This window comes from Pteropus vampyrus, unplaced genomic scaffold, assembly GCF_000151845.1.
Source record: "Pteropus vampyrus isolate Shadow unplaced genomic scaffold, Pvam_2.0 Scaffold43, whole genome shotgun sequence".
NCBI lineage: Eukaryota > Metazoa > Chordata > Mammalia > Chiroptera > Pteropodidae > Pteropus > Pteropus vampyrus.
The window spans coordinates 118,734-140,972 of record NW_011888824.1 but is presented as its reverse complement, the minus strand read 5'-3'; the positions used below and the strand labels follow the sequence as shown (position 1 = coordinate 140,972).

At 37.6% G+C, this 22,239-nt stretch overlaps 1 protein-coding gene and 1 pseudogene across 1 annotated transcript in view; both read right to left on the bottom strand.

Annotated features, from left to right (window-relative positions):
- The window catches only part of MOXD1 (monooxygenase DBH like 1), an 82,646-nt gene extending 69,165 nt beyond the window's left edge, over nt 1-13,481 (bottom strand). The window contains exon 1 of the mRNA XM_011358699.1: nt 13,112-13,481. Within this exon, the coding sequence (XP_011357001.1) occupies nt 13,112-13,375 (264 nt within the window). The 5' untranslated portion in view covers nt 13,376-13,481. The remainder of the gene's footprint in view (nt 1-13,111) is intronic.
- A 4,110-nt stretch (nt 13,482-17,591) lies between these two features.
- On the bottom strand, nt 17,592-17,710 carry LOC111738813 (annotated as a pseudogene).
- Between the last annotated feature and the right edge of the window lie 4,529 nt (nt 17,711-22,239).

The window sequence follows — 22,239 nt, the reverse complement described above, 5'->3', positions numbered from 1 at the left end:
GGTTGAGGAAGATTAGGAGAATCATGCTTCTGTAGAGATTTGTAAGAGTTTAAGAATAAAAATATGTAAATGTTTTAATTAAGTATAAAAGCTGATATACAAAAGTCGTTCTTTGCACTTATGCAGTTTTAATGTTCTGTAAAGTGAAATGGGAAGTAATATTTTTCTAGATCAATGGCTTTGTGTGGATTTCAATTACGTTGTAACTCAAATATCTTCATTAAGATCAGCTTCAATGTGAATTGTCACTGAGAGATTTTTTTTGTTTTTATTGTTGATTATATTAATCATGAATTTAGCTTGTTTATACTTTTTTAAAGAAAAAATATTACCTTAGCCTTGAAAATCTGAGTTGCTAATTAGACTCAAACAATAAAGTTAGTCTGCAGTTGTGTCATAAAAATATTACTCCTGAAACATGTTCTCGCAGGATATCTTTCGTTTTGAACATGTTATGCTTTGAAAAAATTATGAAATATATCATTAAGTTTTCAAAACGCTGTATGGCAACAGAAAAGTAAGTCAGCATTAACAGAAGTTGGCATTTATCATTTAGCATGATGGCGCTAGTATTGTCACTTTCAAACTAAGATAACATACCAAAAAAGCTAGCTTTTATAATCTACAAGATTGCTGTGACCTCTTGTTAAAAAACATGATTACACAGATGTTAAATTGGTTCTCACTCATTGTCAGTCTTTTTTCTCTCTTGAATAAAATCTCTGTAACAGAAGAGAGCTTTGACTGGTGCTGTGTTAAACGGGATAAAGAGAAAACTCTTATGGGTGTAATAAAAGATATGAATAAACCCCGGTTCAGCCTGGAAAACTGAATGTAAGCACAGCTGCAGGGGGAACCTTGAGAAAAATGTTACCATCTGTCATCATTTTCTTCAACAGGTGCTTGTAGTTTTTCTTTTTCTAAATCTCAAAAGCCTTGTTCCTTCAAACATTTCTGCTTTTTATATCAATTTCTATAATAAGTGTTATGGTGGTTAAATAATATTTGATAGTTAAATAATATTTGATAGTAAAATAATAAATATTTTTGTGTTAAAGAGAATCTTTGATCCTAAAAAAAATTACAAAGCTGAATAAATGAACTATATAAACATAATATTCAGAATTTGAGATAAGCTGATTTTAACAAGTTATTTCTTCACTAATCGTAGAAATTTGAATGAAATGTCAAAACAGAAGGGATTTGCCTTCTAGAAACCACTTCAGATAAAACCAAAACTTTAAATATAATAATGGATCCATTAAATAGCTGCCAGGACAAGAAAATAAGAACCCTGTTAGCTTCTGTTCCAATGAGGGATCCTCCTGAGCGTATTGTGAGAGCTGCCTTATGAAAATTCACATCCAGAATTTTCTCCCACAATCATCTCATGTTAGTTTTCTTGTAATGTAATACTTTTCTATTATAGAATTATCAGAGATACAGCATAAAATTAAAATTTCGACTTTAACAATAACCGATGGAAAAAACAATTTCAGATCTCATCATTGAAATAAGATATTATTTTGCCTTCATCCTACCCCGTCATCTTAATTTTTAAAAGTTTTTACAAGACTTCTCTTTACTGTCCATGACCAGTTTATGAGAGGAATAAATTTTGAGGAAGTTCGTTTCTTCCTTCGTCCCTTCTTCTCTCCTCTCTTTTCTTCCAACACATATTTTATTGAGTGACTGCTACTCCTCAGTGCCTATAGTAGGGCTGAGGGTACAAGATAGTAGACAAAGTCCCCACCACAATGAAATTTATAGTTTAGTTGGGGATGGGGGAGTGCAGGAAAATTAAAAAAAAATAGATAATATATCCCCAAATGTTTAGATAATAAGTGCTCATAGGAAAATAAATCAGAGATTACAGAGAGGAACTGGAAAACCTTCCAACTGAGTGATCAGAAGTGTCACTGCTGAGGCCATGACATTTATTCTGAGAAATAAACGACAATTAGGAGCCAGTTACAAAAAAAAAGTGGAAGAAGTAGATTCCAGGAAGACAGAGAGGCTATTGGAGAGGACCTGGCGTGGAGGTGGGTTTACCCAGTTTGATGATGCAAATAAAAGCTAGGGATCAGATGAGGCCCAAGACATTGTGACACCTTATAGGTGAGTATAGAGAATTCAAATTTAATATTAGGCTAATATAAAAGTCATTTGAGCTTTAAGCAGCAAGTGGCATATTCTGACTGACATAATTGTGTGTGTGTGTGTGTGTGTGTGTGTTACTATGGCTACACTGCAGAGAATGATGAAAAGAAAGAATAAGAATGGTGGTTGGGAAGACAGACAGCGGTCTAGTGGTTCGAGATTGAGTGGGGGTAGTAAAATTGAAGGGAAGTGAGTGGGTTTTAGATTTAGTTTGGAGAGAAGAGTCACCAGAACCTGAAGATGGGTTTTATATGTGGGCTGAAGGAAGGAGAAGAAACAAGGATGACTCCTAATTTTTGACTGGAGCTACCAGAAGGTGTCATTTACTGAGACTGAGACTGGTAAAGAAGTAGGCTGAGGGTGAGTGAGGTTAAGTTTGAGACGCCTACCTAGACATCCAGGTGGGAAGGTCAAGAGACAGAGAATAATAGACTATTCTTAGATCAAAATAATGCACCAAACACGTTGTAGAAACTCACAAACTTCTCATTGAGCTTTGCTCTTGAAGCCCTCCAACTTATTGTTTTGAGTATATACAAGTCACAAAACATTCTTTTTCTTTATTTTTTCAGATTTCAAAACTAATATATATTCACTTAAATAATTCAAATATACTGAAATATATAGTAGGGAAAGAGATGAAATACTCTCATAACCATTGTAACAGTTCAGTGCACACCTATTCACAGAGAAAGAACTTTTTGAGGCGGGTTAAAAAACAACATAGACAGTTTCACAGTTGCTGATGTCTTCTCTTCTACTAATTTCTTGAATAACTTAAAAGCATGAATGTGGAGTAAAGTATTTGCAACATCACACTCAAGCTGGAAGACAACCTGAAGGATATCTAATCTTAGATCCCACCAAAGAAGGATTTCTCTCACAAATATTTCTTAAGAGATGATCACACGGTATTTAATACTTCCAGTGACAAAGCTCATAAACTTACAACCTCACAAAGAAACTCACTCAATTTCAATACCTCTCATGGTCAGAAATATATGTCTTACATGAAGCTAAAATCTTCTACCATTTAATGTATATTAATTGGGTCTTTTTTCTTCCTTCTGGAGCCTAATAGGTAGCATCTAATCCATACATGTTGAGGAAGACTTTCTACTATTTCAAAGACAATCATCATGTCTTTTCTAAGTGTTCTTACTCCACATAAAACCCTACCAGCTGTTTCCCATTACTCAGGTACCCCAATTTCCAGAGATTTCAACTATCCTGTAATCCCCCTTTAGCCCTCTCCAGTTCATACACACATCCTTTAAAAATGTTATTCTAGAATGTATCTTCTGGTATGATTAGCATTATGTAGAGTACTAAGTCAATACTATTTCCTTTGATGAAAACAATAGAGTTTACAGGCTAATGTTGTACATTTAGCAAGCACATTTTTTGGAGCTTAAAATAAACTAATTCATATCTTTTCATATGAATTCAATTAGGTCCAAATTTACACATTTGTTTTACACAACTAATTTTTTAACCAAGTATTTAACTTTATTTGCATTCTCAGTGAATTTTTAACTTTTAGTTTCATTATTTTAAGATATTACTATCTTTCGAGTCCTCATTCTGTAGCCAGTCTGTTATCAATATATTTTGGGTGTTATTGTTTAAATATCTATGATTATAATTAATTCAACTTTATTAGTCCATTTTCTATAAGGGTATCATGAGAAACCCTGTTAATTACTTACTATCATTCAGATGCACCACTTATTTAATACCCCAACTACCAATCCAGCAAATCAAATGCAAAAGAAAATGCCGTCTTGTCAGTATATGTGTTTATTGAAACCACGCTAGCCTCTAGTCATTAATGATGCAAAATGTTCACAAAACCAGTTGCTTAAAGTTTGCCCTTAAATTTTCTCAAAAAATTTCCATCAATCTCTCCCACCTATACATTTAACAGATACCTTTTCCCAATGTTGAAAAGCTTTGTCTCTATGTAATCGGACAATTTAGACATCTCACTAAGTGATTAATTCATTATAATAACATCTGAGTACTATTAATATGCCACATACTCTGCTAAGAGTTTTACAGGCCCATTTATTTATATTTCATTTATTCCTCACAAAAACCCATGCATTACATTACATTACCTCCCCAAGACTTGCTTATTTTACAGCTGGAATAGCACAGGGAATACAGTCAATTTATTGTAATAACTTTGGTGATAGATGGTTACTAGACCTATGGTGATCACATTATAAGGTATATAAATGTTGAATCACTATGTTGTACACCTGAAACTAATATAATATTGTATGTCAACTATAGTTTAACAAACAAACAAACAAAAATGAATAAATAACAAGAGCCAGAGAGTCAAGTTTAAAAAAACACAAAACAAAAAAAAATATGCATTAGATATCATGATTCCCTTTTTTGTAAATGTCGCTTAGTGAGGTTAAGGAATTTGCCAAAGGTGACACAACGAATAAGTAGCAAGCAGTGCTGAGATTTGCACCAGGACTTCCTGTGTTTAACTGCTCAGCAGTTGTCCGGCAGATATTTCTTGTGGACCTGCCAAGCACATGGAATTGCTCTTGGTATCTCAGATGTGGCAGCACCGACACAGCCATCAACTTGTAAATGTCCTATCCCTACCCTAAAAAAAAAATACTAATTATCTACCACTTCTGCTACTTTTCCTCCTTTTCCTTTCTGCCACCATAGCTTTAGGGCTTTTCACTGCTTATTAGTAACCTTGGAGAATGGAGGAGGAAGAGGAAAGGCTATGTATTTATATACCTGGAAAGACACCCGAGAATTTTTCCAAATACAAAGGGAGTCCATTTTGTTATTATTAATTCTACTAAAAGATTTTAGAACAGAACACTTTTCTTGGCTTAAATGCGGGTTGCGAATTATCTGGCACTTTCATTTATTAATGTTCCTTTGATGTCCTATGACCATATAGAACATATATTTTAGACTCTGTGTGGGCAGATATTCCTGTTGCTTAGCAATACAGCAGCTAGTATTAACTGACAAAAGGTGTGTAGGAATGGTAGAGTGCTAGGAGGAGGAGAGAGATTTCTGGTTCAGCATATTTTGAAATACACCACTACCCACAGTTCTTCCACTGTTGCTCTTGTTTTGGCATGTACGTTTGAGAAAATACTTAGAATTATCAATTAATCTGTTCAACTTTCCATTGCAGGAAAACTCAATTTATTTTTGCTTTACGAAATAATTGTAAATGCCTAATTATACACTAGCCCTTGAGTCAAACATCAAATAGTCCCTCTGAATTGTTTTGCATGGAATCCTGCTTTGCATCCCTATGCCCTATGCCTGGAATCTTCCAAGCTTCTCTCCATTGGCCAGGAGGGAGTCACCTTTTCCTATCAAAGAGCTTGACCACATAAGGTCAGTAGCTGCCGAACTTGTCTGTACATTAAAATCACCAGGGAAACTGAAAAATGTATCACCCTCACCCCACCCCCAGGGATTGTGATTTAATTGTTATAAGAGAGGGAAGGGATTTTCTGGACATTGGACATTTTTAAAGATTTCCAAGTGTTCTAATGTGCGGACAAATGTGGGAACTTCTGACATAGAACATATCTTTCCAGGTTCTCAGTTCTCTATTAACTCTGCCTGCCCATCATTAGACTGCAATCTGCCATAGCAAGAATCTATCCTGGCCTTGCCCAAAGTTGTCCAAAGTAACAGGAAGCCTAGCAGCTCTATGGCTTCATTCACCATGAGTTTCCTTGTTTGAGTGGGCTTCAGCGCATGAACTTTCCTGGAGTTGGGAGGGAAGACAGCAGCTTAGTTTCATCTGAGAAACCGAGATTTCAAAGTTTTACTTTAAAAATTGCTTAAAAGATGGAAATCTTCCCCAGACACATGTGGTTTTGTTGATCTAGCTTCTCAAAGTGCTTTGGCTCTCCAATATTATTGAAGATGAGAAAGAATACAGGGTACAAGATAAAAACATTCACACCTAGTATTAAAGAAGAAACTTCTATAAAATCACCAACTCTCTAGATCAAAGCTTGAAAGACTCTAGTTGAGCTTACTAAACATCTGTGTAACAATGCCACAGAAACAGAAGAGAGAGCTCACGCGGTTCAGACACATTTGAAAAAGCATTAATTAAATTTCCTCCAGGTAGGCAGTTTCCTATATTCAAGGTCTACTGAGTTCTTTGATGCCCATGCCAGATAATCTTCTTCATAGTATATAATATTTTGAATTGTAAACACTATGGTTAATCTTGAAAACAACCTTTAAAACTTGGGACACTCGTTTTCCTTCATGTTTTGATTATAAGCATCCTAATCTGAAATAGCCACGCAGCCCCTTTCACATCAATTGTAATTCTCTGCATAGTACTCATCACTTTGATATTTTTCTTGCTTATTATTTGTTTATCCCCACTCTCAACCAAAGTGTGAGCTCCAATATACCACTGATTTCATCTCACTCAATGCTATGTCTCCCGCATATAGAAATGTTCAATAAATATTCAATAAATATTGATGGAATGAATGAATGAACATTCCAACATTCTCTGTCTATAGGTGAGTACTTTACTGAAACAGTCATGTAAAAGTCATAAATAATCCTTATGCTGTGTCATCTAGAGCCTCAGGTTTACATATGTACAAAATGGGAGAAATAAGATGTTGACATCCTGAGGCTATTGTGAGAATTACATGAGATAACACACTTTAAGGACTTACAATAATGTAAGGCATATATTTAGAACTGAATGAATGAAAAAATCATATCATAGAAATATGTATCTATGACATTTATAGTGAAACAAAAACAGTAAAAAAAACTATGATTTTATTAATCCATTTAAAAATGTATTTTATCATACATGGTCCTTCGCTATTAAGGAAGAAAATTGGAATGTTTTTTGTAAGCTACAGCTTGCTTACAGGAGAAGAAAGGACATCAAACTAGAACTGAGAGGCGATAAATCCAGGCTGCTCATCTCCAACAAGCCATTTATTTAATAGCTACCTAAGGCTTAGTTTCCTTAGTTTCCTCACCTTCAAAAAAAGGGTGGGGTGTCAGGAGATTTGACACCCCAAGCTCTAAGCTCTTAAAAAGCAGCAAGTAAATACACAAAACAACATTTAACCTGTAAAAGGAAGAATTGTTTAAAGATTTTCTCATAAATTTTGGCTATGTAAGATGACTAAGAAAGATCTCATCTATTATTCGTGTAGCAATCAGATCTACAATCTCAGTTAACAAAATTATTCATCTGAAATAATTTTTGCAGTATTTTCTGCTTATGTGTTATATGTTGGCTCATGAGCAGTTTTTATATTTTGTCTACTCCAGAATTTAACAAGTTAAGAAGACATGGATTTGGAAGAAGCTTTCTGGAGAAATGTTTCTGTTTAAAAGTTGTATATTGGTTATGCTTTAAAAGTTAAAATAAACAGTATTGTGAGGCATCTATATGCACTGATTTTTTTAACATATGGATCAAACATTTCCAGAAATATGATGATGTATAATGAATTCATTCCTTTCGCCAGCAACTTTATTTTAATAGGGCTCTATTACAAATGATGAATCAATAAACCACCATTCACTTTCTTTGAAGTGGACTCTTGCCTCTCCTTTCGAGAATCCAGAAACATGCCGTTGGTTCCCTGAAGACTTGAACTTTGCTGGTCAATTCAGGTGCATCATTCTCTTGGCTCTTAGGTCTGCCTGTTTCCTCAGGCTGGCACTATTAAATCATCTGCTCTGACAGGAAGAACCTCACACTGAAGGCTATCATCCTTGTTGAGCATTACACTGGCCATGTGTCTGTATTACTAACACATAAAGCATGAAGCTTGGGGAGGTCCCCGTGTCATCTGGATATTGGGGGTGCATAATCCAAAGACCTCTAAGTATCTCTTAACAAAGCCCCAGCTGAGCTATGTCAGGGTTGCATACTCTCGTCATCTTTCCCTTACAGCTTTTCAATTTGCTTTCCAAACATTTCTTTGTTGCCGTTGGCTGGGGTGCACTTAAAAGAAGCACATCGTTAACCACAAAGAATGCTGACTGTTTTCTGTGATTTCAAATCAGTTCCAAGCACTTCCTCAGCGAGCAGCCCGGCAGCAATTACCCTGCTGCTGAAGACTTACTTCTCATCACAGAAAGACTTCAGTTTAAGAGACAGCCAACAAGCAAGACTGTAACAAATGATGACACATGTTTCGGCCTCCATTCACTAGTGATTTATACCCCCAAAGGAAGAGTGAATCAATTTTTGTGCAAATTCAACAGCACGTCCGACAATGCTGCCCTCTTCTCTAACTCACACAAACTGGGCATTCATCAACCCGGTTCACTTGACTCAAATGAGGACTCACAGTCGCTAAGTGGCTCGGGTGGGGGTGGGATTACTCTGTGTCAAAAAGGGGCAAAGTACAAGGAAAGGACACGAATCCATCAGGGAAGTGAACGTTGAGTTAATTCGTTGAGACAAAATAGTGAGGTTTTCAAAAGCCAATGCGAAAGGAAAGACTGCTTCCCACTCCCACCCCTGGCAAGTCTGTGAAAGACAGTGTAGAAACTGAGCTCAACAACATCCTGCGGGGGACGTTTCCACAGGTGTAAGCTACTCCAGAACAATTCCTCTGGTAGAGTACACTGAGACAGGCTTCACTTCTCAACCACATTTCTCGTTCCCTTTTCATTCTAATCATACTTGGTTATACATCATTTGAGGAAATAACTCCAGACAAGGTTAGAGGGTTACACAATGGGCAGGGCAAATTCACATAGTGCCTCCTCTCTGGGTATAGGAAGCCTACTGCCTTGAGGTAAGAAACTCAAAATCTGATTTTTCACTCCTACAAGCAAATGTCACACTGCCCTCTGGAGGTAGTCTCACTGGGTGATTGGCAACCATGATTGTGGAAGTTCAAGTCTCTTGGTGGGGTGGGATGGAGGGAATAGGAAATAGGAGGACAATGGAGAAATTATCAACTCTTCACTAACTTCTTAAGAATGGTGTGTATGTGAGAGAGAAAAAGAGAAAGAGGGGGAGAGAGAGAGAGAAAGAGAGGAAAAGAAAGGTGAATGAGTAAACATTGCCTCTGCATCTCAGCAGTGTCAAGAGAGCGGATGCAGGTAGACAGGTACTCAAAAGTTCAAAAGTAGTGTTAGGAAGGAGACGGTAAGTCAGTAAGGATGGGTGTGATAGAATTTTGCAAAGATGGCCACATTAATATTCCCATGGGATCTCCTCACAATGCGATGCTGAGGTGGAGTCTGTGGTCCCTCTTGAATCCAGTAGGACTGTGACTATAGCAGAAGGCACACTATATGACTCAAAGGCTAACTTGTAAAAGGCCATATAGTTTCCACTGGGGCTTCTCTGGACATTCACTCTTGGTGAGGAATCCCAGCAGCTACACGGAGAGGCCATGTTCCCACCATAGTACTAGCTAAAGTCTCAGCCAATAGCCAACATTAACTGCCAGTCAGGTAAACGAGTGAGAGGGACTTCAGATGATTCCAACCACCCACCTTGGAGTTGACACCAAGTGGAGCAGAGAAGATCTGTCCCCACTAAGCCTTGCTCAAATTGCAGATTTATGAGCAAAAAGTGCTGTCCTTAGATTAAGCCACTATATTTTGGGGTGGTTTGTTATACAACAATAGATAACCAAAACAATGGGCAACGTCCCCTCTGACACAGTACAAAATGTTCTTGGCACAAAATAAACCTGGCCTGAAAAGAAATGGGACCCATCTCTCTGCCTTTCATGGATTCTCACAATTGGACTTGATTCTTTATTAACATTAGTTTTTTCCCTCTTGGTCCCAGATTAAGTTATCCGTGGGATCTATCTCAACTGAAACCATGTGTGTATATGTGCACGACATGGTGCATTGTACAAATTTGAATTGTGGCCAGTATTTAGCAAGCTAAAGATTTTACCTAAACACACACAATCTAAATTTTGATCTTGTCTTAAAAGAAAGAAAAAAAGGAAAGAAAGAAAGAAAGAAAGTAAGGAAGGAAGGAAGGAAGGAAGGAAGGAAGGAAGGAAGGAAGGAAGGAAGGAAGGAAGGAACTTAGAAAATCTGACAATACTTGATTTGCATTCCCACAGAATAGTAATTCACTCACAAAAACTCTGGTTTCCTCAGTCCCCTCTATTCTGTGTTGCATCACATCCTGCTGGTTCCACTGGAGCACCATCACTCTCTGACATCTGCTGCCTGACCTCTTAAGGCATTTGGATTTGTAACATTTATTTAGCCAATAATTCTCTACCTGGTTGATTGGGACTTATTCTTACCTAGTTATCCAAGAGTTAGCATCCTACTGAAAATAAGAGTTTAAGATAATCAGAAAAATGAAAGTAAAAAAATAACAAAAGAATAAAACATATCTAAAGGTCGAATTTTTAAAACTTAAGAACGAAATGTAATAAAATAATGGGGAAAAGCCACAAGGGAAGATGACAGATGTCAACTTCGGTTATCATACAACCTAATGCCATCTCCAGCTGTCAGCAGCTGCCACACATACGAAGATGATCCAGAAGCCAATGCTTTTTGTTTTACCATTTCATGTAGTTTGTTCTCTCTCTGGGAGTAAAATTACACAAATCCAAAGTCCTTTAATGGAATCATTAATGATTAAGAATATTATATACCTTTTGGTACAGTTGCTGAGAATACCCTTATCACACCACTGCATGAAGTTTTTAGGGAGGAGATTCAATTTCAAGTTTTGGAAAATGGAATCACCCAGCATGGATGAACCAGCTGGAACTAATACAAGTCTTTGTGTTTTTAAGTCTTGATGTATTCAATTTTATTAGAGTTTATTAAGAAAGGGTTTTAGCACTTAGCTGATTGGCATAATTTTATTGTATTTTATATGTCCTAAAGTGATTGGGATGCTTAAGGAAATGGACTTGTAAAGGATGACAGTCAACCAAGAAAATGATTATCTTTACATATGAAAATAAGAATTTTATTTCCTTAGGTATAAAAATAGGAAAAATCCTATTTCTTGCTCATTAAATATTGGGAAAGTGTCCATTTTAAGGTTTATCTCATAGCAATGTGTATTCGCTAGTTACTTTAAGAAAAGTTCTATGGTTCAAAATCAATCTAAAGAGCACTCAGTTAATACTTATGTAATTTTATATAGCTACTTTATATAATTATAAAGAACCATCAGCAGTATAAAAACACTCTTTAGTTTAACAAAATCGATATTTGTGGTGGGTCCACGACGGCATGTTGAAACAAGATTCTGCCCTTGGCTTTTCATTTGATATCAGTTTGGGTGGGTTTTCTAAAAATGCTACTCTTTTGGGAAAAACAATATTGTTATCTTTGATAGCATATCTTGTTTTCTGATATTAACTTAGTAAGATTTCCCATGCCTCCTTCAACAAAACAGGCAAGGACAGTTAAGGGGTCTATTACCCTCCCAACCCTAAAAGCAAACAAAAAGATTTGACTCAAATAGGTATTTATACAAGGTATTGTCTACTTCATATCACAAGAGACCTGTTATTCAGCTAGTGAGGCCTGTGTTTGGGGTCACATTTTGGTTTCCAAATTTAATGTCTGAGATGCTGCAGCAGGAGAAAATTTATGCAGAGTGTAATCCTCATAAAACTTTATTTTATTGGAATTGTAGAGTACTTATTTGGGGAGAGAAAGATTAATTTACCAAAAAAAAAAAAAAAAAAAAAAAAGGACAACAGCTTGGTTTTGAAGTTTTTATTGCTGTCATTTTTTTTTATTTATTTTTATTTCTAGCCAAAGTTAATAGCTCTGTGCCAGAATTAAGGTTCAAGTTTGATGGTATCTCAGACAGAATGTTGCAGACCCCAAACTTAGAAGCCAGGAATAAAATTACTGAGAAATGTACTCTGAAATCTGTCAGGTACATTGATTTTAATATTATCAAAGCCTAACACAATGCCAGAACCTGTATCAAGATGAAAGGGCTTGTATCTTTGGATGAACTCTGATAAGTAACAAAGGGTGTATATTTACTTTGATGTTATTTTATGTCATCGTGGAAAAGTGTCCAAATATCAGTCAAGATCAAAAAAACAAAGATGTCCAGAAAATCTAACTACCTCTTCGCTCTGGTCATCTCGCATTTTTTTTTTTTTTTCCTATTCATGAAGACTTCTATGAACCGGCAATGTCTATACTCCTCTTCCAAAGCAAATCGCCAGCTGTCAAATTAGCTTAGTTAGCTATTAAAATAAGTGAGAAATTTTGCTACTTCCTAGGGGGGTTTGCCTGGGGCTTCAGGTTTTGCAAATCTTTAAACGCAGCCTGCTAAGCCTCTCAGAATAACAAATATACTAAAACAATTTTGGGGGACTTTCATTCATCACTCTGAAGAGGTAGGTGACACCAGCCCCGCTCTCAGGGGCTCCCAAATAGTTAGGATTTGTAGTTCTGAGACCTTCAACCCCGGGCTGCAAGACAGCAAAGTGCTAAAGCTCTCTGGCCCCTCCAACTCTGAGAGTTGTCCGTTAGGTCCCCAAAGGCGGGGTCCCCCCTACTGTCCCTTTAGGAATGAAGGGTGATGCGCTGCAGGTGTGTATGTGGGGGTCTAGTAAGTGCGGCGCTAGTGATGGGAAAGTATTCTGAGACTGAAAACTTCCTGGAGTCACTCGTGCTAAGTCTCCCGGGGCGAAAACTCGGAGCTGGACAGCGGAGGCGGGAAGCTGCACGGCTGGAGCTTGCGCTCCGGGGTTGCAGGGGCTCCGGGGCGGTAGGGGTGCCGGACGGCAAGGGGGAACGTGCGAGGGGATGCGCGGGGCTGCGTCGTCCAGCCTCCGCCACAGAGAGAGGCGGTGGCTCCAGGTGGCCGTGACCCGCGCGTGCTCCGGGGTCGGGACGGGACCGGGCTTGGGACAGGACCGGGCTTGGCGGGACGGACTCCGGGAGTGGACGCGCTTACCTGGAGGTAGGGTCGCCCTTGGGCCACCCCGCCCACGACGATGTCTGCCGCGGCCATGGCCCCGGTGGGCGAGAAGCCGAAGCCCACGTAGCCGGCTGTGCGCACCTCGAGGCGGAAGGCGAGCCGGCTGTCCCGCGGGCCCCAGCTCAGCCAGTACTTGCCCTCCGCGTCCAGGACGGTGCGGTGCGGGAAGGTCCGGCCCGAGTCCCCCGCCGTCGCGCGGGGGAGCAGCGCCCACAGCACGAGCAGCGGCCAGCAACACATCCTCTGCGCCTCCTAACCGCAGGCACCTGGGCTCCCGCCGACTGGCGGAGCTAGGAGGAGCCACGAGGGGCGGCGGTGCAAGCGGGAGCCTGGGCCCGCCCCTGGGCCCGCCGCCTGCCGGGAGGGGCTCTCCCGCCGTGTCCCGTTGGGCCCGGGTCCTGTCTCGCTCTCGCCCTGTCCCGCCTTTCCCGCGGAGCCACCTGCCGCCCCGCTCCCCCGACTGGTCCCCAAGTTCTAGGTTCGGTGGGAAAGGAAGCGAGGGGAGTCCTGAAAGGAGAGGGAGAAGGAGGCAGAAGGCGAGCAAAGGGGACCGGAGGCAAAGAGAACAGGAGGAAGGAGAGAGCAACTGCAAGGAGGGCGTGGAGAAGTGCTGAAGAAATGGGGGCGGGGGGAGGGGGGGGTCCCTGCTCCCTGTGGAACGAATGAGAGTTGATGAGAGAGAGCAAGTTTAGCCTAGCTAAGGAGAGGAGGAGTTGAGTGTGCAAAAGGAATAATTCTGGGTTTGGGATAGGGAAAGTCCGGTCCAGAGTAACTGTTTAACATCTTTCTTATCCGTTGCTGTTGATTTTCAGGAGCCGTGGCACCCGGCGATGATCTTACCCCATGGAGGGACACGGTTCACCTCCAACGCATTTCTCTCACCCCTTTACCCTGCTGAGGCCTCAGGTATGGAGCAGTCTTGTTCCTGACCTCAGGAGTCAGCGTCCTGATGCTTGTCTTCCGCCTGGATTTGGTTTGGTTTGGTCTGGTTTTGAGGGGACAAATTCTGCCAAACTACTCTGCCATCAGTTAAGTAGGTCAGGGTTGAAACACCATTTGGGAATTAGATTTTAATTTGAAATCCTCTTTTCCTGCTATTTAAGTTCTGGCCATAGTCATGTCAAAAAGTGTTTTTGTCTCTCCATGGACCACATCACTCCTGCCTTCAGAAGACTAATTAATTACTCAGTGTGACAACTGTAAATTACCTTCTTTCTTTCTTTATTTATTTATGCTCTACCACGTTTCAAAAACAAGTTTTAAGGTGGCTTACAAAAATACAAACAATAAAAAATAGAAAAATAAGAGAGGGTAGATGAAAAAATATGGATAAGAAGAATACTACAAATATTTACTCTTTACTCTGGATTCAGAAGCTCCACATAAGCCACTTACACTTATTTTCTCTCTTCTAAGTCATGTTTCAGCCTGTTTTTTCTTGCTCCTGTTTTCCCATTTCTTGTCCCATAACTTTTCCAAAGTTACCAGTATGCATCCAAACTGTGTTCTCCCAAAGATTCAAGCATATCTGTGTCTGGAAGGCAATCATTAGTAAATCTACTTACCAGGGATTTCAAGGAGTTACCTAGGAAGAGACTCATCTCAAAGAGAAAGGAGATGGGGCCCCACAGTTTTAGGCCAACATCAGAGAAGAGTGATTTGTAAGCTTTTCGATAGGGCAAGAAATAAGAGCGCCTGTGAAGCCTTTAAAGAACTGAGGCATTAAGAGTATGAACTATCAGCAGACACAGGGCCCCCTGGGCAGGCATCAAGGCAGCAGCAACCTAAGAGCCGCAACCTTAGAACTGAGTTTCTATAGGTAGGAGGGGCTTGGCTACTGCTGCTGGCTCCAGCCATGAAGAGAAGGAGAATATGGAGAAACACAAAATGGTGGGCATGGAGACCAAGAGCAGTGGTTCTCAGAGCCATGTGAGGCACACTCATCATACTGGGCAGGATTTCAGAGGAGTTAAGTTACTCCATAGTGCTCAAAGGCAAACTTCCTGTTTTGTGAGCTCCTTCCTGGCAGAGAGGAGCATGGAACACATGGTATGTCTGCTTCCTGGGTTCATTATACCAGTCTCAAATTTACGTCTAGAATCTAACCCTCGTTTACTCTTCTAACTTCACCTTCCATCACTCTTATGTCATTCACTCATTGCCCTCTAGACACATGACATCTGGAGAATCCTTGAAAGAGAGCCCTGCTGTTTCACATCACTGCACCTTTTCAGATTGCACATTCTGCCAAGATTGCCCTTTTCCCCCTCTATTCTTTGAAATATTTCCTGATCCTCCTTCCCACACTTCAGTCGTACTGCATTGACCACTTCATGGTGGTGCCAGTGGAATGTTTTGTGTAGACCTCATTATGGCATCCCCTAACACTTCAGTGATGGCACCTCTAACACTGTTTATATGCTTATTTTCCTCCAGCATCCTCGTTAAGTCAGGAACCACTTCTGGTTCCTTGTTTTAACCCCATTGCCTAGAATATGGGCAAGCATGAAATAGGGGCTTAATAACTATTTGTAGGAAGAAAAAATATATTTCTAGATATTCCTGGAAGCATCCTCTTAACAAAGTGGACTATGGGGGGAAAGCTTGGCCCCCAGGATGCTTGAATGTTATGCTCTACATTTGTATTAAGGTAAAAACAATGCTAGAAGACAACACATGAGTATACAAAAGAGAAAGTCATAATGGTTTTTACTATTTCTTTAAGTAATATCAGATCGTCGTGTGTGAAGTTATTGTCTTGTATTTGTCTATGACTGCTGTTGCATCTAAAGCACCTTGAGTACAAAGAAATATTAAAATTATTGAACCATCTTGAGATTAGGTCAGCAAACAGAATATTATTAGCACAATTCATAGTCAAGAGACCAACTCTGCTTTGGTTTGAATTACCACAGTAAATGAAGACAAAAGAGAAAATTTTATCTAAGTGTGCTTCATAAGCTGCCTGAGTTCTCCAGATCAAAAACAACTTTGAAAATTAATTAATATGTAACTGCTTGTCCTAAACCTGTAAGGAAAGAAGGAAGAAAGCATAGATCCATTAAAAGCTTAGGATATATGGCAGAGAGAAGAGTAAAATCAGTGGTAAGGGGTTTCACATTTATTTTAAAAAAACTATTGTTTTTGTAAAACTACTTGCTCCTTATTTAAAGAAAAAGGTCAGGAAAAAAAAAAAGAAAAAGGTCATGAACTGCAAAAAAAAAAAGTATGAATAAGAAAATAAAAAATCACCTGAAATTCCATCATCCAAAAATAACCCTTGATTGCACAGTAAGAACATCATTCCAGAACCTAGTTCCAACAAAGCCTTGGAGGAACAGCCTGTTGGACAAGAATTTGCAAAGAAACAGGTGAATTAATTTTGTAAGACTCCACTTGAAATAAACAAAGCGACTTTAAACATGCCAGTTACAATCATATTTTTATAGATTTCTTCTCTCCACATGTATCCAAAAAACAAACAGAATAGACAAAACTATTCAGTGAGATTTTACTTAAGTTCAGAACATTCAACGAAATTACTCATTCCTAAAATGAATCATTTTCTCACACTTTTCAATCAGGAATTTTAAATGTAATGTTTATTTTGAATCTTCACCCAATCTGATACACAGCTTGGGATCAGCCATTGTGACTGCATCCATGCTGAGCTTCCTCACCTTGGTTTATTTATATCTCCACATTAGTCAACTGAAAGGGGAGGAAGGGAAAAAAAGAAAGCCCAGCAGACAGTAACAAGCCAATGCAAAGTCCCTTGGTATGAACTAGGATTGTCAAATAAGTTACTTCTTACATAAATATGGGAGTATCATAATATTCTGTCTACTCGTACCTAAAGTGCAACAATTATACTAAATATTTATAAAGTTCCTGTCTTCTAGGGAGCTCAAAGAGAAATATTTATATAAGTGATCTCAGCAGGTCTCCAACATTCAAATAAGGAAGCTGAAGCATTTTCTCACTTTCTCCTCTATTAACTAAGCCTCTTTTGTGGATAGGTGACTGGTTCAAGTTAATACTATGAGTCAGTGGCAGAAAAGTCAAAAATAGAACTTTGGTTACTTTCCTTTTTTTTTTTTTTTTAACTACATAGTTTCTCTAGCTCTCACCTCATCGTCAATAAAAATATAACTTTTAAAGTCATGGGGTCATCACCATGAAACACTCTTACGTTGGGGCTGATTTTTTCACATGAGCAAGATGCTATGACCCACTATTAGCCCAGTGTTACAGCCCTTATTTTAATAATGGATGATACCAACGATGATGCATGCTGGTGTGGATAAAAAAGGTGTGGCTATCGTTCATTGACTTTTATTATTAGGAAACTGAGATGGGCTTAACTGAGTTCTTTTTTTTTTTTTTTTTTTTTTTAGGCAAGGTCAGAGATTACAAGGACCTTGTCAGTTTACAATCCTTTATTTTTTTATTTTTACCCCTACAGCACCTGGTCTTCCTAGGTGGTCTCTCATTCAAGTACTAACCAAGCCCAATCCTGCTTAGATTCCAAGATCAGATGGGATCCAGCTTGTTCAGGATAGCATGGCTGTAGACTTAACAGTTCTTGAGGCTTCTTTGAAATTGAGTTCTACTTGGCATTGAAAATCACTCCTAGGCTCAGCCATATGCAAATAAGAGCAAGCAAACCACTTTGTGCAAAACCTACACATTCGTATTATCTATAAGCTATGCTCTGAAATAAAACTCTTTCGACTGAAAAAAAAAAGTCTGAGAAAGAAAAAATAATAATCTTATTCTTATTGCTAATGATCACTTGTTAAAAGTTCCCTTTGTAGGGAGTTTTGACATATATTAATAATATGGTAGGAAAGAAATTGACTTATCCTAATACTCAGCCTATATCATGTTTAAAAAGCTGTACGGTTTTTGATGAGAGCAATAAGCCCTGGCATTGTGCTCTCTATCACAGTGATCTTTAGCATAAGAAAAATAACAATGTCCTCAACATTTGGGCAAATTTTACTTCTATGAGGATGAAGCAACTGAAGCCAGCTGTCAGTGATTATGAGAGGAGAAATGAGGGGTGATAAAATGTTTGAATTAGTCCTAGGAATGTCAGCCTGGGAAAGAACCTTCCTTAAGAATCCTATAGTCCATGTTCTTATCTTGTAGAGAAGTGAATTGTTCAAGTCACAATTTCTAAATAGACACAAGCAAGAAAGTTGGTTGCCTTACACAATTCACAACAATGCCTGGCTCTTTCCACATCCTCTTCCTAACAGTTGTTCTTTTAGATGTCTCCTGTTCACTATTGGTATTGGTTACACCAAGCATTTACTTCCATAAACATGTTGGGAGAAAGAAAGAAGGCATTGTGAATACAGTGATATTCTCTACAAGCAAAGGACTCCCTAGATATTACTATTCTGGTTATGCAGTAGATTTGGCATTCAAATACGTGTGCTTCTATGTGCTTGTACTTGTATGGCTATCAGTTTAAAGAAAAGTCTAAGTGCTTAGTTGAAATGAACAACGAGCATTAATTCAAAACTGAATACAAATTTAATTCCACACTGAGAGTGATGAGATGATTCAGTACTACTTGATTCTAAAATTGTACATGAGTTTTTGAAAAAATTTAAAGAAATCTGTACTATAATGAAAAAATATAAAAACCAGAAATATAAATACAAAAATTGAATTGTCCAAAACCTTAATTGATCATTATAATCATTACTAGGCATAAGAAATAATGGAGAGATTCCCTTAATGAAAATCTGAAACAATTAGCAATTATTTTTCCATATAGAAACTGGCAAATCTAAGACATAGTCTGGGAATGAGTGTCAAAGAAGGCTCTGAAGCTTTCTAATCAATAGTTGGATAAAGGAAAAAACTATGTGTTTATTTCTTATACTGCAAGATTTTATTTCCTCTCGTTTGTAAATCTATGTTCTCGTCTCAGTTCTTTGGAAATTTCCACATTTAAAAATCCAAATTTGAAGTTAAATAAATGAAAGATTAATTAACCTAGCCTTACATAAATGCAATTTGGTTCTTTAAAGGCATCTTTCCCCTTACTTAGATAATTAAACAAACTACTAAATTATAAATCAAATAATCAGATTGACTGTCACTGCTAAAACTGACCAGATAATTGCTCTCACCCCAATTATAGCAGAGTTTGCCCAGAATCTATCAAAACCCCAGGCCATTACAAATATGCCTTAGCAGTAAAACTATCAATAATAATGAGAATACAGAAGCATGACCAGATGGCTGATTTCTAGAGAGTCCTTCACTTGGGGAGAATATCACTGTATTTACTAAATACCCTCTTCCTCTACTTCTTCCAACATGTTTATGAAAGTTAATATTTGGAAAAATCAATTCCAACAGTGAGCTTGAGCCACCAAAAGAATAAAGAATAACTGTTAAAAGGAGGGCATGGAAGGAGCCAGGTATTGTTAGCATTAGGAGTAAAACCATAATAATAATAATAATGACAATGATAATCATGATAATAATAATATGTTTATTGAGTGCTGCAAGTGTGTTATATGAATTGTCTCATTTAATCTTTACAGTAACTTTATAAGGTCAGAGGTGTCTTCTCATTTGGAGAAAACTGAAGAAGAAAATTAATTTTCAGTTTATATAAGAGCAAAGATAACAGGGTCTTCTCTCAATTGTGAAAAAAGAAATTTCTTATAATATTACATATTTATTAATACCATAAATATATATTTTAGGAAAAAATTTAGATCTTATTGAACAACTTTATTGGTAGTATATTTATTGACTACAAATAAAATAAACACCACAGAAAGCCAATTTGCTACAGATATTTGGACCCTTTCTTGATACTGGTTTCTAAAATGTAACAATACCGAGTTCCCAGAAGAGTGGCTATATACCACAGTTGGTTGTATGGCAATGGGACATATACAAATTTAATGTTAAAAAGGTCACGTGAAGAGGGGAAATGAGTTTAAATGAAATTGAATAAAGTGAGTCATTTTTTTATTTCTCTCATTCTCTCTCTCTCTCTCTCTCTCACACACACACACACACACACACACACACACACACACACATGCGCGCATACACACACAAACACACGGTATTCAATTATTCTCATTAGGGGAAATAGTAATTATCAATCCATTTTTCTCCTTTTTTCCGATGTTAAGAAAAGGAGAACTATGTTGAAAATTTAAATTAGGGATATAAACCAGATATGTTGAAAATTTTAATTTCATGCAACATAAAATGAGAGTAGATGTTTTGTAAGGAAAAATCTAAGAAAAAAATAAGTATTTAGCTCCTTTTCTCAAGTATATAATCAGGGCTCGGAATTCACAGCAGCAAAAAGTTATGGAGAAAATTGCCATGATCACATTGATTCAGATTGTAGGTTTATTTTGTGACTCTTATTGTCATTAGAGACGAAAGCATTTAGATAATTCAGATCCTGACTATAAGCATTAACCAGTTAGTATGTACAAAATATTTTGAAAACCTAATTTTAAAAAGAAACTTGTTTTCTTTTTTAAAAAAACTGACAAATAATGCTTTATTATTGCTACTTATATTGCAGGACTATTAAGTCAGAAAAAAAATCAAAAGGAGTCAAAAAAAATCATGATTTGGGGATATAAACCAGAGAATCCAAATATTATTTCTGTATCTCCAATACTGTTAGAAAGCCTTTTTTGACTAGCATGACTAATGTTTGGATTTGAAAATGTTTTAAAAAGATCAACCTTTGTGAGGTAGGTTTATCCATATAGGTGGCCTAACTACTCCAAAGACGGAGATTGACCTGACCTATGGGGTCACTTTGACCTGCCTGCCACAAAGTGGAGTCAAATAATCAGCCAGAATAAACTATTTCCAGCTCTGTTCTTCCTTCCTCTTTAAAAGTGATATCTTAATTCAATCTTGCAGAAATTCCTGGATTGATATATTTCCCAAAGAAATAATAAGTAATATCTAGTCAAGAACATTAATTCTCTAATTCACTGTTAGAGTAAACACTACATGATAAAATGCACATTATTTGAGGGTAATGCAGTTAGTCAAACTGATAAATCATATGATAGTGATTTCTTAAAGCATATTTGTTGTCAATTATGAAGTACGGTTATCCCTTTAATGTGAAAAAATTACCTAACATGCATAAATCTTTGGTAAAAATACAGAAGCTTGTAAATACTAGTAGTTATTCACAAAAGGCTGAATAAAACAAACTTCATTATAGAAAGTATATACTGTGAACATTTCTTTCTACTAAATGTTTGAGTAGTATTTCTTAATTTTAAACAATCTAAGGTAGTATGAAATCTGCATGTCCCTTTGGTGGCCAGAAATTAAAAAAAAAAAAAAAGAGAGAGGGAGAGAGAGAGAGAACTAGAAAAAGCAACAGATTGAATCTCATTGAATGAGTCAGAAGAGTGGGAGATGTGTAAAAATGAAAGGGACAAGGATGACGGTGGAATGCCAGAGTCCTGCCAACATCAGTTACCTGACCTCAGCCCACATTATCTCCCCCTCTTTCAGATAGCCCGTTTCAAAGTAGCTCTTCATTGATTATGGCCATTGCCTTAAATTGGCTAGTTTGCAGTATTTCAAAATAGCTTTTTGAAACCAAGAGAACAGAAGCTTGGCATGTTCCAACAGAAAACAGAAACTTAACTAGATTATCCAAAGACAGCTCCACCCAACTAAAATAGATATTGATGAGAGGAAAGACAAGCTGGTATAAAGAGATAATAGGAGTAGAGTTTATCTAAAGATCCAGCGTAAAAGTTAAAGATTAAAATAAAATTTTAATGTATAGGTGAGATATCATTTCAAATTTGTGAGGAGACCTCTGTGCAGTTTTAGTTAGAAGAAAGGTGTCCATCTGTGGGACAAATTTTAGGTTGGGGACCACCAGAACTTTAAAACAAAGTCTAAGAAAATTGTGATTTTTTATAGAAAGAACAGTTTAAAATTAAGAAACATTACTGAAACATTTAATAGAAAGACATGTTCACAGTATGCATTCTATAATGGAGAAGTATTTTTTTATTCAGCCATTTGTGAATAGCTACTTATATTTACTTATAAGCTTCCGT